We start from the raw sequence: 14,207 nt of genomic DNA, 5'->3' as shown, positions 1-14,207 counted from the left end.
AAGCCTTCAAAACAGTTACTGGCATAGCCAGTACTTTTGTGTGTTATTATTTTAAGGCCATTGCTCCACAGGACCTGATAGCTTTCAATTTACATGCTTTAAAAAAGGAGAGAAATGAAAACTGTCCATTTTCCCAACGCTCCCTAATTTCACTAGTTGCTTGATGCTTTTCAAAGCATTTAGAACACTGCAAACAGCAAGGAAGGTCATACAGTAAAGAAAGAAAGAAAAAGCAACCCCGAGTTCGAGGTGTGCATTCTTCAATTCAAAAATTCGAATGTAACGCTCTCTGGTCATCCATTGCCATTACACATATTCTTCGAAATGTACTGTGGTTTTTTTTTTTTTTTTTAAGTAAAAGTAATCCTTACACAACTAAGAAAAAAGCAGAGCATTTTCCTTGACCACTTTGAGATCTGGGTGAGCAGTGGATGTTTAAATGCTGGCATTTCTACAAGGTCGGCAATTAAGAATTCACGAAAACATTAATCACTACGAATTATCAGAAAAACACCAAGAGCGCTACGAGGCCTCGGAGCCTTTACTCCCCCTGGAAGTAACTGGGGAGCACCCAGGGGCAAAGCCGAGGCCCCGAGCGCGGGGAATGCGGCTTTGCCCGACCGCTGGCTCCGCGTCCCTCTCCGGGTGCAGAAGTCTCGGCTCCCGCGCCTCTCCCGAGCATTTAGCGCCCGGAGCAGAGAGGGGAACCAGAGGAGCGTCGAAGCCGGGAGAGAGAAGGGGTGGGCGCCGCTCTGGTAAGAACTTCGGGCCTGGCCCCCGCGCGCCGGCGAACCGGCTATCCGGCGAGCCAATAATTAGCCCGCTCCGACGGTTGCGCCAGGTGGCCAGACCCGGGGCCCGACACCTGCACAGAGGGCGCTGGGGCGCCAGCCAGGAGGGGCCAGGCTGGGCAAGGCGCGGGAGGCGGGGTCGGAGCGTGGGCGGGGCACCGCGGGGCGGGGCGCGTCGCGCGTTTCCGGTGTGCGCGGCGGAGCGCTAGGGCGGGGGCACAGTCGGCTTCCAATCGCGCACAATGAGACAGCGCTGAGCGCCGGAAGTGGGGCCGAAGGAAAACACGGAGAGGGAGCCCGGCCGGGACAGGAAGAGGCTGGGGACCGCGGCGAAGGTGGTGAGTGTTCCTGGGCGCCTTCTCCCAACGTCCCTGCCAGACTCGCCTCCGGGCTGATTCTCCAGTTGGTTTCCTGGACTCCAGAGTAGCTGTCCGGCCTGGCCCCGGAGGTACGTTGGTTCCATCCCCCGCCGGCCTCCTCGCACCAGTTTGGGTGACCGAGGAACCCCCAGGCCGGCAGAGGCTGAGCTCTCGGGTTCGAGTCCGTGTTTTCACTTTTTGTCAGACTGCGGGCGCAGAAGACGGGATTTGGGTCAAGACATTCGGCTCTGGCCCCCTGGCCGGCCGGGGGAACCCTGGAACCCCATGGAGACAGCAGGTCACTTCCTGCTTCCTGGTCCCCACGGTGGCTTCTTGGCCAGGAGTGCAGGGACGCCTCCTCTTTCTCCACGTCGGGCTCAAAAGGGTGGAAACTAAGGCAGATCGGTGGTGGAGCGGTCAGATGGGGGTTGAAGAGGAGTGTCATTCCTCAGGGAATTGCTGTTCCTGACAAAACCAAACTTGTTTGGGGTTGGAGAACGGGGATTGAGGAGGTTAGCAGGAGTTGTCCCTTGATCAGAAACCCAGCCCCTTTGATTACAGCTGCACCTTGGTCGGAAGCCCAGCCCCTCCGTAACCAAGCGCTCACAGCCGGTCTGTCCAGAATAGTGGTGGTGAAGGGACGGAAAATTGGAGTTGAGAGATGTAGTACTCCGTTCACGTAAAGTTTCGGTGTATAACACTTACAAGTAATTGCCAACTTAAAAAACAAAAGACTGTTTCGGTAGTTTAGTAATAATATTGGCTTGGGATGAGGTTTTCTTTGAAGAGAAACGCTTTGTTACAGAGGGAAAAGCCGACCGTACTTGATATGAGTAATATTCTACTATGCTACAGTTCTGGAACCTATAGAGCTTCTCTTATTCACAGATTTAATCTTCATGCTAAATAGTAAGTATTAATTTTCATGAAGAATATTAGAGGACCAAGCCTCCCAACCTCTAGGGTAAAGCACTGATTATTAAGAATGTGATAGAATTTTTATTTTTAAAAAATAGGGAGTTTCTTTCTTACAGGCTTTGGGGCATCTGTACGATAAATTGTTATTTTGTATACTTGTATGATATCTTGTTATATAGTTTGATATTTCCCCAAAATGCCTTCTTTCAGGTGCAAAGTAAGAAAATTGAAGTCAAAGACCATGGGAGATACAGCAAAACCTTATTTCGTGAAGCGCACTAAAGACCGGGGGACTATGGATGATGATGACTTCAAAAGGGGTCACCCCCAACAAGATTATTTAATAATAGATGACCATGCTAAAGGCCATGGCAGTAAAATGGAAAAGGGCCTTCAAAAAAGAAAGATAACACCAGGGAACTATGGGAATACCCCCAGAAAAGGACCATGTGCTGTTTCCAGCAATCCATATGCATTTAAAAACCCAATCTACAGTCAACCCGCTTGGATGAATGACAACCACAAAGATCAGAGTAAGAGATGGCTGTCTGATGAACATACTGGTAATTCAGACAACTGGAGAGAATTCAAACCTGGACCTAGAATTCCTGTTATAAACCGACAAAGAAAAGACTCCTTTCAAGAAAATGAAGATGGTTATAGGTGGCAAGACACAAGAGGCTGCAGAACTGTAAGACGACTGTTTCATAAAGACCTAACAAGCCTAGAAACCACGTCAGAAATGGAAGCAGGAAGTCCTGGTAATATTTTCCAACTTGTCAGATCACAACCCCAGAGTCAGCAATGTTTTATTCTTTTTCATCCAAATGAGTTGTGTTATTTTCAGCAATTTAGTTTGAGTTTTTCACAGTTTCTGTTTTAAGAAATGGTCACTTAGTGTGATTATTTTGAGGATTGTAATCATGATATTTGAGCAGCTAAAACACATTTTACATGTTGATCCCTTTAAAAGTTTACTTTGCCCCAAGGCTCACTTTAGGTCAGTAAACATGTTTTCTGTAACGTGTTTTTTACAGAAGAGGGTAGCTATATGCCCCAGGGGACCATATCGTAATTGCTCAGTGGTTTGTGTGTTTTCAAAATTATGATTATAATTTTGTGTTTGAATAATTAATGTGTTCATAATATAAATGACCAAATATAAAGCTTTTTTTTTAAAAAAAAACTTATTTGTTGATGTAAAAACACAGTATACACTGCGTATATCTCCTGCCACAAGAGATATATCTTTTGGATGTAGTGTCAGTGTCCCGAGATGGATAATCTGAGATCTTTGTTTTTCAAAAGGGATCATGACAAACACGTTGAGAAACAAGTTTAGAAAGTCAGAAATAGATTCAAGCTTTGCTGTTTGGTTTCAGTAAGACCAAAACTAATTTCTCAGTGCCCTCACATGCTTGGTTAATTGCCCCAAAGGGATAATAAGGAGATAATATGTTTTTCTAAAAGTAAAAAGTAGATTTTATCCATGTGGCAATGATTTCTGTAAACAGGAAGGTTATTTTTATCTAATGGGCGATATTTACTGAAATGAAATAAAGTCACAAATTGGATGGAAAAAATGAAACAATATCATAGTTGGAAACATGGACTTGTAAGTTTAGTGGCTGAAAGCGTTTTTTAGTGGTCGTATAGAATGTGTTTCAAACTGGCCAGCACTTTTAAGTAAATTTTTTTAGTTTAAATGCATTCAGGGAATATGGACACTTTCTAGATCACCCAATGCCTTTTCTCTTCATGTTATCTCACAGTGGCCAGTTCATACACAGGTTACCTACAAGGTGTTTGAATTTGTGTCCCATGCGTATAGAATACTTAAAAGCAAAAAGGTCGTCTTTTATCTTTACAAGGTCTTAGGTTAAAAATGAAAGTCTCAAGCACTTATTAATATTAAATGGGGGGAAATGTGCTATTTGATATTTTTTTTCTTTTTTCACAGATACTTCTAGTTGTCAGATCTATTTATTTATATTTTATTTTATTTTATTTTTTGAGACGGAGTCTCTCTCTGTCACCCAGGCTGGAGTACAGTGGCGCGATCTTGGCTCACTGCAACCTCTGCCTCCTGGGTTCAAGCGATTCTTCTGTCTCATCCCCCAGAGTAGCTGGGACTACAGGCACATGCCACCACATCAGGCTAATTTTTGTATTTTTAATAGAGACATGGTTTCACCATGTTGGCCAGGCTGGTCTCGAACTCTTAACCTCCAGTGATCCACCCACCTTGGCCTCCCAAAGTGCTGGGATTACAGGCGTGAGCCACCGCATTCGGCCTGATATTTTTTTTTTTTTTTGAGACAGTCTCGCTGTGTCACCCAGGCTGGAGTGCAGTGATGTGACCTCCTCTCACTGTGGCCTCTGCCTCCCAGGATCAAGCGATTCTCATGTCTCAGCCTCCCGAGTAGCTGGGACTACAGGTGCACGCCACCATGCCCATCTAATTTTTCTGTTTTTTAATAGAGATAGGGTTTCTCCCTGTTGGCCAGGCTGGCCTTGAACCCTGACCTCAAGTGATCCACCTGCCTCTGCTTCCCAAAGTGCTGGGATTACAGGCGTGAACTACTGCGCCTGGCCCTCAGATATTTTTAAATTTGAAAATTAAGAGTATATATCAATATCAAGTAGCAGAAACAGAATGAAGTGTTATAAAGGCGTTAAGTAGTAGGGAGACATAAAACTTAAATCTTTAAGCTAGAAATAGCTTAAGGAATTATCTGATGCAGCACTCTGTTGTAATATATCAAAAATGGAATCACAGTTTTACAAATCAGGCAGCTGCAGCTCAGAGAGGTTAAATTTCCACAGACCTGTTTATGCAGAGCGATAAATGAGGAAGTAGAACTAAAACTGGGGACTCTGCTACTCTGGCCATTAACTCAGCCTCGCTGGACCTGAAATCCTGACGGCGGAGCCGAATATTTCCTGATAATTTCTGGGCTTTTGATTTTTGTTTTTCTTTATTAAAAATTGTGTATGTTTAAGTGTTTCTGTATTACTGTCCCGGTGGGATGTGGGTATTTAATTTTGTTACCAATAGTCTTGTAGAAGTTGATCTTGAAAACCATTTCATTTTATTATTATTATTCTTATTTTTGAGACGGAGTCTCGCTCTGTAGCCCAGGAGGATGCAGTGGTGCGATCTTGGCTCACTGCAACCTCCATCTCCCAGGTTCAAGCAATTCTCTTGCCTCAGCCTCCTGAGGGGCTGGGACTACAGGCACGTGCCACCACACCTAGCTAATTTTTGTATTTTTAATAGAGTTGGGGTTTCAGCATGTTGGCCAGGGGTAGTCTTGATCTCCTGACCTCGTGATCTGCCTGCCTTGACGTCCCAAAGTGTTGGCATTACAGGTGTGAGCCACCGCACCCGGCTGAAAAGCATTTTAAAAAGGAAGTTTATAGATCAAAAATTTGCAACTAGACATTAAAAGGAACTGTTTGCTGACCACAAAAACTTTTATATGTTTTCTTATTTTATGTGTATTCTTATAAAAGCAACTAAAGAAGTTGCTTTTAAATGTATTTGAATAGGAAATGCATTTTGCTCTTTTTATTGGAGGTAATTCAAAAGTTTGCATGTTTTTGCTGTATGACATACAGGTATATGCTTTCACAGTTATTAAGTAAAGAATTATTCAGTTTCTATCCCTTGAAAATCTTCATATAGGAAGCATTAAGCTTTGTTATAACATTAGTTAGTTTAGAGAGATTCAACTGAAAGTATAAACTAAAAAGGATCTCATTAAAGAGATAGAAATTTCTTTATCAAAACTGTGTCTTAATAAGGAAGGGTATTATTCAACAATGTGAGAAGATATAATGGAAATTATGGTAGAGTTGCTTTTTTCCCCCCCGAATACGGTACTACTTTCTGTTTTTTTCAGCTCTACATTACTGCCCCTACTTTATCCCTCAGATGTCCTAGATTGCCAGTTTAATGTATTTGGGACATTGCCATTAATGATCTTAGCTGGAAAGCATCCACTCAAATACACATGTCCTTTGTGAACCATATGCAAATAAAATATGGGAAACTTGGAATGCCGAATATAGAGAACTCTTATTACAATAAATCTGAGGTAAGCCAGGTAGTCTTCCTCCAAGTAATTATGAGAATTTTTCTTTTTTCTTTTTTTTTTTTTGAGATGGAGTTTCACTCTTGTCGCCCAGGCTGGAGTGCAATGGCATGATCTCGGTTCACTGAAACCTCTGCCTCCCAAGTTCCAGCAATTCTCCTGCCTCAGCCTCCCGAGTAGCTGGGATTACAGGTGCCTGCCACCACGCCCAGCTAATTTTTGTATTTTTAGTAGAGACAGGGTTTCACCATGTTGGCCAGGATGGTCTCGAACTCCCAACCTCAGGTGATCCGCCTGCCTCAGCCTCCCAAAGTGCTGGGATTACAGGCATGAGCTGCTACGCCTGGCCAAGAATTTTTCATCAGTACCTAGCTTTACCCTCCAAGAGTCCCTCCGGTGAGATTTTGACAGTTTTTACCATGCATGCCTGTGAAAGTGCTTTAGAAGGTTATATTGCCTTTCAGTGCTAGTCCACTCTAGATGTGAATGGGTATGTTCCAAGAAGGGATTTTAGTAATTTCTTTCCAGTTTTTATGTTGTTAGTTAGAAGGCTGAATTTTAGGATTTCGTCCTTTTTTTGTTTGTTTGTTTTTTAGACAGAGTCTCACTCTGTCACCCAGGCTGGAGTGCAGTGGCGCAATCATGACTCACCACAGCCTCACCTCCTGGGCTTAAGCAGTCCTTCCGTCTCAGCCTCCCGAGTAGCTGGGACCACAGGAGTGAGTCATCTTGCTGGCTGATTTTTTTCATTTTTGCTAGAGATGACATCTCACTATGTTGCCCAGGCTGGTCTTGAACTCCAGAGCTCAAGCAGTCCTCCCACCTCAGCCTCCCAAAGTGCTGGGAATTACAGGCATGACCCACTGCACCTGGCCCCATCCATATTTTAATCTATATTTTCAATCCCTTTACTTTGATTTAGCCATGTGTTCTTGGAGAAGTTATTCTTTTGGATTAGCATTGTCCCCATCTGTACAATGGGGACAGTATTAGTATTAGCAGGATTGCTGTAGGGATTAAATAAGGCAGTACATATAAAGTGCTTTACATCTGTTGCATAATAAGATACACCATCGTGGTAGCTGCCATTATCTGACAGAATTTCTGCAGCCATCCACTTCTGTATAAAAGCAGTAGGAGTTGATTGAGGTCTTTGGAGAAAGAGAGAAGTTACTCTTTCTAGAAAATGACAGCAAATATAGTTATATGCAGAAGCCTTTGTGACCAGAAGAGAGGAAGAGTTTAAAAAAGGAATTCGGTTCCCTATCACTTACTGGCTTGTGAACTAATAGGGGCTTTTCTAAAGGGTATTGCAATATTATTTTAAATTTGTAATGAGTTTTTGCCTAAGAAACCTGTACTAAACACTGAAGTTAGATGCAGTTTTTTTGATAATGTTTATAATGATAAGCAAACTAAATGAAAATGGATACATCTCTAAGTAAAAGAAGTGCTTATCTGAAAAAAAAATTGTTCAGACCAGAAATACTGGCCTTAAAAGATTATGATAATTTAATTGGGAGTAAGGAGAGTATTAAAAAGGAAGTATTAAGGTAGCACAAGGTAGCCTGATTTTCTGTTGAAATGACAACTTACCTTTTAGTATTTTATTTGTTCAGTGTATTTTGATTGATTTTTTAAAACTACTTTTCCAACACTTTAATTTTTTTTAATTTTTTAATTTTCTCATATTATGGAAGGTGTTTGCAGAATTTTGTGATAGTCATCTCAGGTAGTTTTAGCACAATGCTTGCTGCTTATCCTTTAGCACTCTCAGCAAGCTTTTTATAAAATTGGAGGTCCTATATTTCCTTTTCAGCCAGCCAGTTCATTGTAATTGCCATACTAGTAGTAATGAGTTCCTCTGAAAACTTGATGGAGGAATTACTTCATGTAGGGCTTTTCAGTAGGTTTATGTTTCCAAGCACTAATGTGTTACTAATAGTTTCATTTTTTAAAACTCGATATAAGTTATCAAAGCTATCTAAAACAATTTTTTATGGTTTAATCCCACAATCACTTTAACAAGTTGAAAAGTTGTTAAGTTTTAAAAAGGAACAGGATGATTTTTATTCATTATAAGGATTATAGTACTAATAGCAGAGTTTATAAACAAATGCACTTAGAGAAAACTTTTGTTTCAATTGCCAGTTGTTTTTTTCCTTTGAAATATGCTCAGTGTACAGGCCATTCAAAGAAGCTAAAATGAAGGTAAAGGTAAAATGAGAAATAGTTGTCCTTAGTAAATAAAATTTTGGCTTGGACTTCTTCATATTAATGGAGGGACCTGGCTTAGGTGTTATTGATGGCTAAATTTGCAACTAAATGATTGATTTTTCACTCCAGATGAGGATATAGTTGATTTCTGAGTTGTCCAGGGGTACATTGTCCATTTTGCCTTATTGAGATTGTTCACTTATAGAAGGTGAAAGCAAATGTGGGTGGTTTTAATGAGAATAACAGGTGTACTTACAGATATTATAGAATATGTAAGATATATTTATAATATGTATTGTAATATTTTAATATAATAGAATTATAGATATACTTGCCTTCAGAGTATAATTTTTCTCTTGCTTTGCTATGCTCAGCAGTATACCAGGAAGAGATAATAAAAATCAAATTATATGATTGAAATAGAATTCTTTTAAATTTTCCAAAAAGATAATTTCTATGGATTAATGTCTGCAGGTGATGCGCTCACTGAATACAGTATTAAAGCATTTTGTCCATGGGACAGCTACCTTTCCTTCTGCTCTGCATTCAGATGTGATTTATTCTCTCACATGATTTAATACATATGTAAGGTCTGCTTTTTACTCAGGAGTGGCATTATTTAATATTGCCAATAATATTTTTCCCCCACCTTAAGAAAACAAGAAACAGAGGTCCAGACCTAGGAAGCCACGGAAGACTAGAAATGAGGAAAATGAGCAGGATGGAGACTTGGAAGGCCCTGTGATCGATGAGTCTGTGCTTTCAACGAAGGAGCTGCTAGGCTTACAACAGGCTGAGGAGAGACTGAAGAGAGACTGCATTGACAGGCTAAAAAGGGTAACATCCTTATATATATATTTGTTGGTTAGAATCCTGGTTTTGGCCTCAATTTTATTATTAATTGAGTATACATGCTCTGATCAATTAGATATCCTACTTTGGTTATTAGTATTTAAGCACTACAAGTTAAAAGTGATGTCCAGTGTGATTTAATAGGATTAGGAGTCATTGCTATTATACTTAAAATGACTGTTAGGGTAGTGATAAAGGGAACAATAACAGTAGCAATTTTAAAAGTGAAGAAGAAGCCAGGCACAGTGGCATGCCTGTAGGCCCAGTTACTTGTGAGGTTGAGGCAAGAGGATTGCTTGAGCTCAGGAGTTTGGGGCTGTAGTATGCTATAATGGTATCTGTGAATAGCCAGTTCACTCCAGCCTGGGCAACAGGCTTTAGAGAAATTCTCTAAAGAATTTCTCTTTAGAGAAAAGAAATTGAAGGGGAAATCATTTCCTGGCTGATTTTGTTTATCTGAATGTTTGGTTTCACTTATGTCTCTCTCTAAATAAATCTCTTCAAATTATAGCGACCACGAAACTACCCTACAGCAAAGTACACCTGCAGACTCTGTGATGTTTTAATTGAATCCATTGCATTTGCCCATAAGCATATCAAGGAAAAGAGGCACAAGAAAAACATTAAGGTAAATTGAATGTAACCCAAACAAGTCTGCTTACTTGTCAGTTGTTATTACTTGTCATCTTTGTGGCTTTCTTCTCCTTAAGGCTATGATATTGATAACTTTACTGTTTATTTATTGAATATATTTGAGCCAAAATACATAATACTGGTCAGATGTATTTTACTGGTTAATCTTGTGAATTTCCTTAAGGGCAGCATCAGGATATATGAAGTCATTGATAGGACCCAGGTATATGTTCTTATACTAGTATTAAAGTAAACAATGTTTGTAAGTGCTGTTTTTAATATTCTTTCCTTACACTTTCTCCTTATGCCCGCCTATCCTCTGTTATCACTGATCCACATTATGTGCATAAGGAAGTATGTATATGTTTGATAGGATGAAAACTAACACAGCTAAGATGAGAAGGGAGGGCTAAGAAAAAGAAAACTCTATAGGGTGTTGTCTTCATGAATGGTAGAAGGTAAAAACTATGTGTAAGTCATTTTTAATCTCAACATTTGATCTTAAAAGGAGAAGCAAGAGGAAGAGTTGCTCACTACGTTACCCCCACCAACACCCTCCCAGATAAATGCAGTTGGCATTGCCATTGACAAAGTGGTACAGGAATTTGGCTTACACAATGAGAACTTGGAACAGAGGTTAGAAATTAAACGTATCATGGAAAATGTGTTCCAACACAAGTTACCAGGTATTTTCTAGATTTATTTTTCTATTTAACTACCTAAAAGTACCTCATTCATTTCTCCTACCAATAGTAATTTTCACCAAATAAAAATTTATTTACCATGTCATGAAGCTCTTGTGTTTTCTATTTTTTTGTTTTTTATTTTCCCTGGCTTTCCCTAAGGTAACAAGGACTTTCTTATGCATTGTCATTATAAACCTGTTTCCATTATAAATTTTACCCTGTGTGTGAACTTTAAGTTGAATGCCCTGCATTATTGGGGCACTATGGGACTCTTGTGTATATATTTGTTTCCCTTTCTGCTCATCTAAATTGACACCATATTTTGAGTTAAAATCAAGAAAAGTATCCTGAAGTTATTTTCAGGTTATTCATGTCAAAAAAAAAAAAAAAGGTTTTATTTAACTGTACTTTAAAGAATTGCAGCATCTAAAATGAACTTTGAAAACTAGTTTTAAGAAATTTGTATTGGATTTTGTGCACTGTTGAATTGATTTTCCAAGTTATGTCTGTCTTCTGCCTGTTTTTAACTTTAGACCTTTGGCATGATGGGGAGGGGAGACAACTATTTGGAGTCTATTACTGTGAAAATTTAAGGTCAGGTATGTTCAATGCCTGACACAACTGCTGTCAATCCTTGATAGCAACAAACCCCACTCCACATCATCCCCCAACCCCCACTGGCCATTCCTGTTTAGGTAAATGGTTGGAATAGCTTCATCATTCTCAATTCTTGCTGTGCATCAGAATTATCTGTGAAGCCATGGACAACTATTTTTACAAAGCTCGACAAGTGATTCTGATCCACAGCTAGGGTTGGAATCATTATTTATATTTGTCACCTTATAAATCTTAAAACTGTTTGTTCTACTGAAAGATCATACATATAGTATATGTAACATATATACTTTCATAAGAATAAGGGAAAATAATCTCATTTTATTATACAGATATTTCCTGAAAAGTCAATTGTAATTTTGATGATTTTTACATTTTAATTTCATGTAAAAATGAATGTACTTTGTTGTGGAAAACTGCTAAAACCCAAAGAAATCACTTGAATTTTAGCAAACCTTAAACAAACAAGAAAACCAACCCCTGATGAGAAAGGATACTATTTTGGCATCATAGTAAAACATTGAAAATAAATGCTATAATATAGATAGTACACATATACACACACGTCTTCCTCTGAAGAGTGAAATGTCTGCTGCCTAGCGTTTTAAATTATACCAGTGATATTGTAATTATTTTTCAAAAGTTTATAGGGATTTTGTTACAGCAAACGCTTTTTGTTCATAATGTAATGAGAAATTCTATTAAATATGTCAAAAGATTATTTTTATTATTGTTTTACTAAAACCTCCTTATAGTAAATTACACCAGTGGGTGCATTCTAAAAGGTGAAAAGAAACGTTTGCATTAGCTCTTGAATATACTATCAGGTTTATAAATTTAAACAAAGACATTCTTTTTCAACTGGCACATTTAAAAAAATATTTTAAATAGTATTTTCTTCATAAAATGTGATATTTAGATAATAGTATTTTCTTCATAAAATACATGATAATGTAGCAATTTGACGTTTTACAACTGACATGAAGAGTGGCTACTAAGCTAAATCATAGTTGATGCAGCCTTCCCTGTTAAATTAAGTGAAGAGCAAAGAGCCACCTATTTCTATCCTTTGTTTATGCTAGTCTTGAATACAAGTTTGCTTTTGTGTGTAATTTTAATTGATGGTTCTGTTTCTGAGATAGCAGTGTTTTGTTATAATTTTTGAGAAATTCTACTGTATTTATTACTTTTATTTATTTATTTTTTTTTTAGATTGTTCCCTAAGATTATATGGGTCATCCTGTAGCAGATTGGGTTTCAAAAATTCGGATGTAAACATTGACATCCAGTTTCCAGCCATTGTAAGTACAAAATGAAATGCTGGCACTTTCAGAGTGGTATGGAAATTCTTTCTTACAAATGTAAACTGTCTATGAATATATTTTAGATAATTGAAGATATTTTAAGTGTAATGACAGCATTCACTTGCCTTCAGTTTCAGAGCTTTTTTTGTTTTAATACTCTGCAAATTTTCATACTTATTTTAGTCTATAAATCTTTTATACATCCAACACTGGTTTTTCAACCACGTGCACCTGATGGGGGTGTTTAAGTTCTGTTACTTAAAAAGAGTAAATTGTCTTGATAAAATCAACTTTCCAGTGGCAGAAAGGGAATTCAGATTTTAAACAGTGTAGATATTTAAACATTTATGATCTGAAAGCTTAATTGTCTCTGGAGTTTCCTCTTTTTGTATACCTATTTTGTTAAAATAATTAGGCTTTTAAAGAATCACACCTAGCCTGGATTTCTGGTTTAAACATGATTTAAAAGCATGTTGATGAGTTAGAATTTTAAAACTGGAGTGTAGCTGGACACAGCACAGTTCTGTAGTCCCAGCTACTCTGGAGGTTGAGGCGGGAGGAGCACGAGCCCAGGGGTTCAAAGTTGTAGTTAGCTGTGACTGCACTTGAGAATTGCCACTGCATTCCAGCCTGGGCAACATAGTGAGACCCTATCTCTTAAAAAAAGAAAAAAACCGAAAGGCACTTTAGTAGATTATCCATTTCTCTGCTGGTAGTTCCCACAGGCCTGTTTATAGATGATGTGTTTGCAGTTACTTGGGTTGCTTGTTAAAAATCCATATTCTGAGCTGGGTGCAGTGGCTTCACCCTCTAATCCCAGCTACTCGGGAGGCTGAGGTTGGAGGGTTACTTGAGTCCAGGAGTTCATGAACAGCCTGGCCAGCCCCACCTCTCTCAAAAAAAAATCCAGATTCTGGGGCCCCAGAGGTTCTATTTTACAACCTCTTACTTCTTGCTAAACCTGAGTGCTGTAGCTACCTGGTAAGCTACCCAATAGACTTTTTTTAACCCTAAATTCTGATCAGTGATTTACCGGCCATAGCAGTTATTTTGATCTGGTGTCATTCATTTAGCAAATATTCACTCATCCCATTTGTATGGCAGACATGCTAGGTTATAAAGGACAAAACAGAGATGGTTCCTCTTTATGAAACTCATCTAGTGAAGGAGATTAGTAATTACCTTGTAATTGTAGTGAGAGCTCTGCAGGTAAAGGCTCAGGGATAGAAAATGACAAGGGCTGGGCAGAGATACAGCAGTCATGAAGGCCTCTTTGAAGAGGGAACATTTAAGCTGAGTTCTAAAAGACGAAAAGGAGCCTTCAGGAGAGGGGGAAACGGGAGGAAAAAGAGTTTCAGGCAGGGGGAGCAGCATTTGCAAATACCCTAAATCAATAAAGAGCTTGGCATATTCAAGGAGCTAAAAGAAAGGTTGTGTAAGTATGGTGAAGGGACCGAGAAAAAGAAGAGCAGGAGATTAGGATGGCTAGATAGGCTGGGCTTGACTTGCCGAATTGTGTAGACCATGGTAAATAAAGAATTTGGTTTTGACCTAAGGGCAGTAAGAAGTCATTGAGAGTTGTAAGGATACAGTTAATGATTTTAAATGGCTCTGGCTCCAGTGCGAAACAACGATTTTAAAAAGAAGTGCAAGACTGACTCCGGGACCAGTAAGCTATCTGTTGCAATGGTATTAGAGTGAGGGGTAATATTGTTAGCAGTTTGACAAACTTCCA

At 39.2% G+C, this 14,207-nt stretch overlaps 1 protein-coding gene across 14 annotated transcripts in view; it reads left to right on the top strand.

The window, feature by feature from the left end:
• The first annotated feature begins 981 nt into the window (after positions 1–981).
• TUT7 (terminal uridylyl transferase 7) overlaps positions 982–14,207 on the top strand; it is a 65,293-nt gene continuing 52,067 nt past the window's right edge. For 4 of the 14 annotated variants that reach the window (XM_054520158.2, XM_054520157.2, XM_054520156.2 and 1 more), the window contains exons 1-6: positions 1,033–1,239; positions 2,279–2,829; positions 9,038–9,219; positions 9,746–9,862; positions 10,376–10,553; positions 12,381–12,469. In XM_054520158.2, coding sequence (XP_054376133.2) covers positions 2,310–2,829; positions 9,038–9,219; positions 9,746–9,862; positions 10,376–10,553; positions 12,381–12,469 — 1,086 coding nt within the window. In that variant the 5' untranslated portion in view covers positions 1,033–1,239; positions 2,279–2,309. Of the gene's footprint in view, positions 2,060–2,278; positions 2,830–9,037; positions 9,220–9,745; positions 9,863–10,375; positions 10,554–10,593; positions 11,153–12,380; positions 12,470–14,207 lie in introns of those variants that run through there. The other 10 variants (XM_002819918.6, XM_054520152.2, XM_002819917.6 and 7 more) reach the window with 7 other exon arrangements.

The sequence above is a fragment of the Pongo abelii genome, chromosome 13, assembly GCF_028885655.2.
Source record: "Pongo abelii isolate AG06213 chromosome 13, NHGRI_mPonAbe1-v2.0_pri, whole genome shotgun sequence".
In the NCBI taxonomy this organism is placed as follows: Eukaryota; Metazoa; Chordata; class Mammalia; order Primates; family Hominidae; genus Pongo; species Pongo abelii.
Note: the sequence above shows the minus strand (reverse complement) of the source record. Positions and strands in the feature narration are given on the sequence as shown.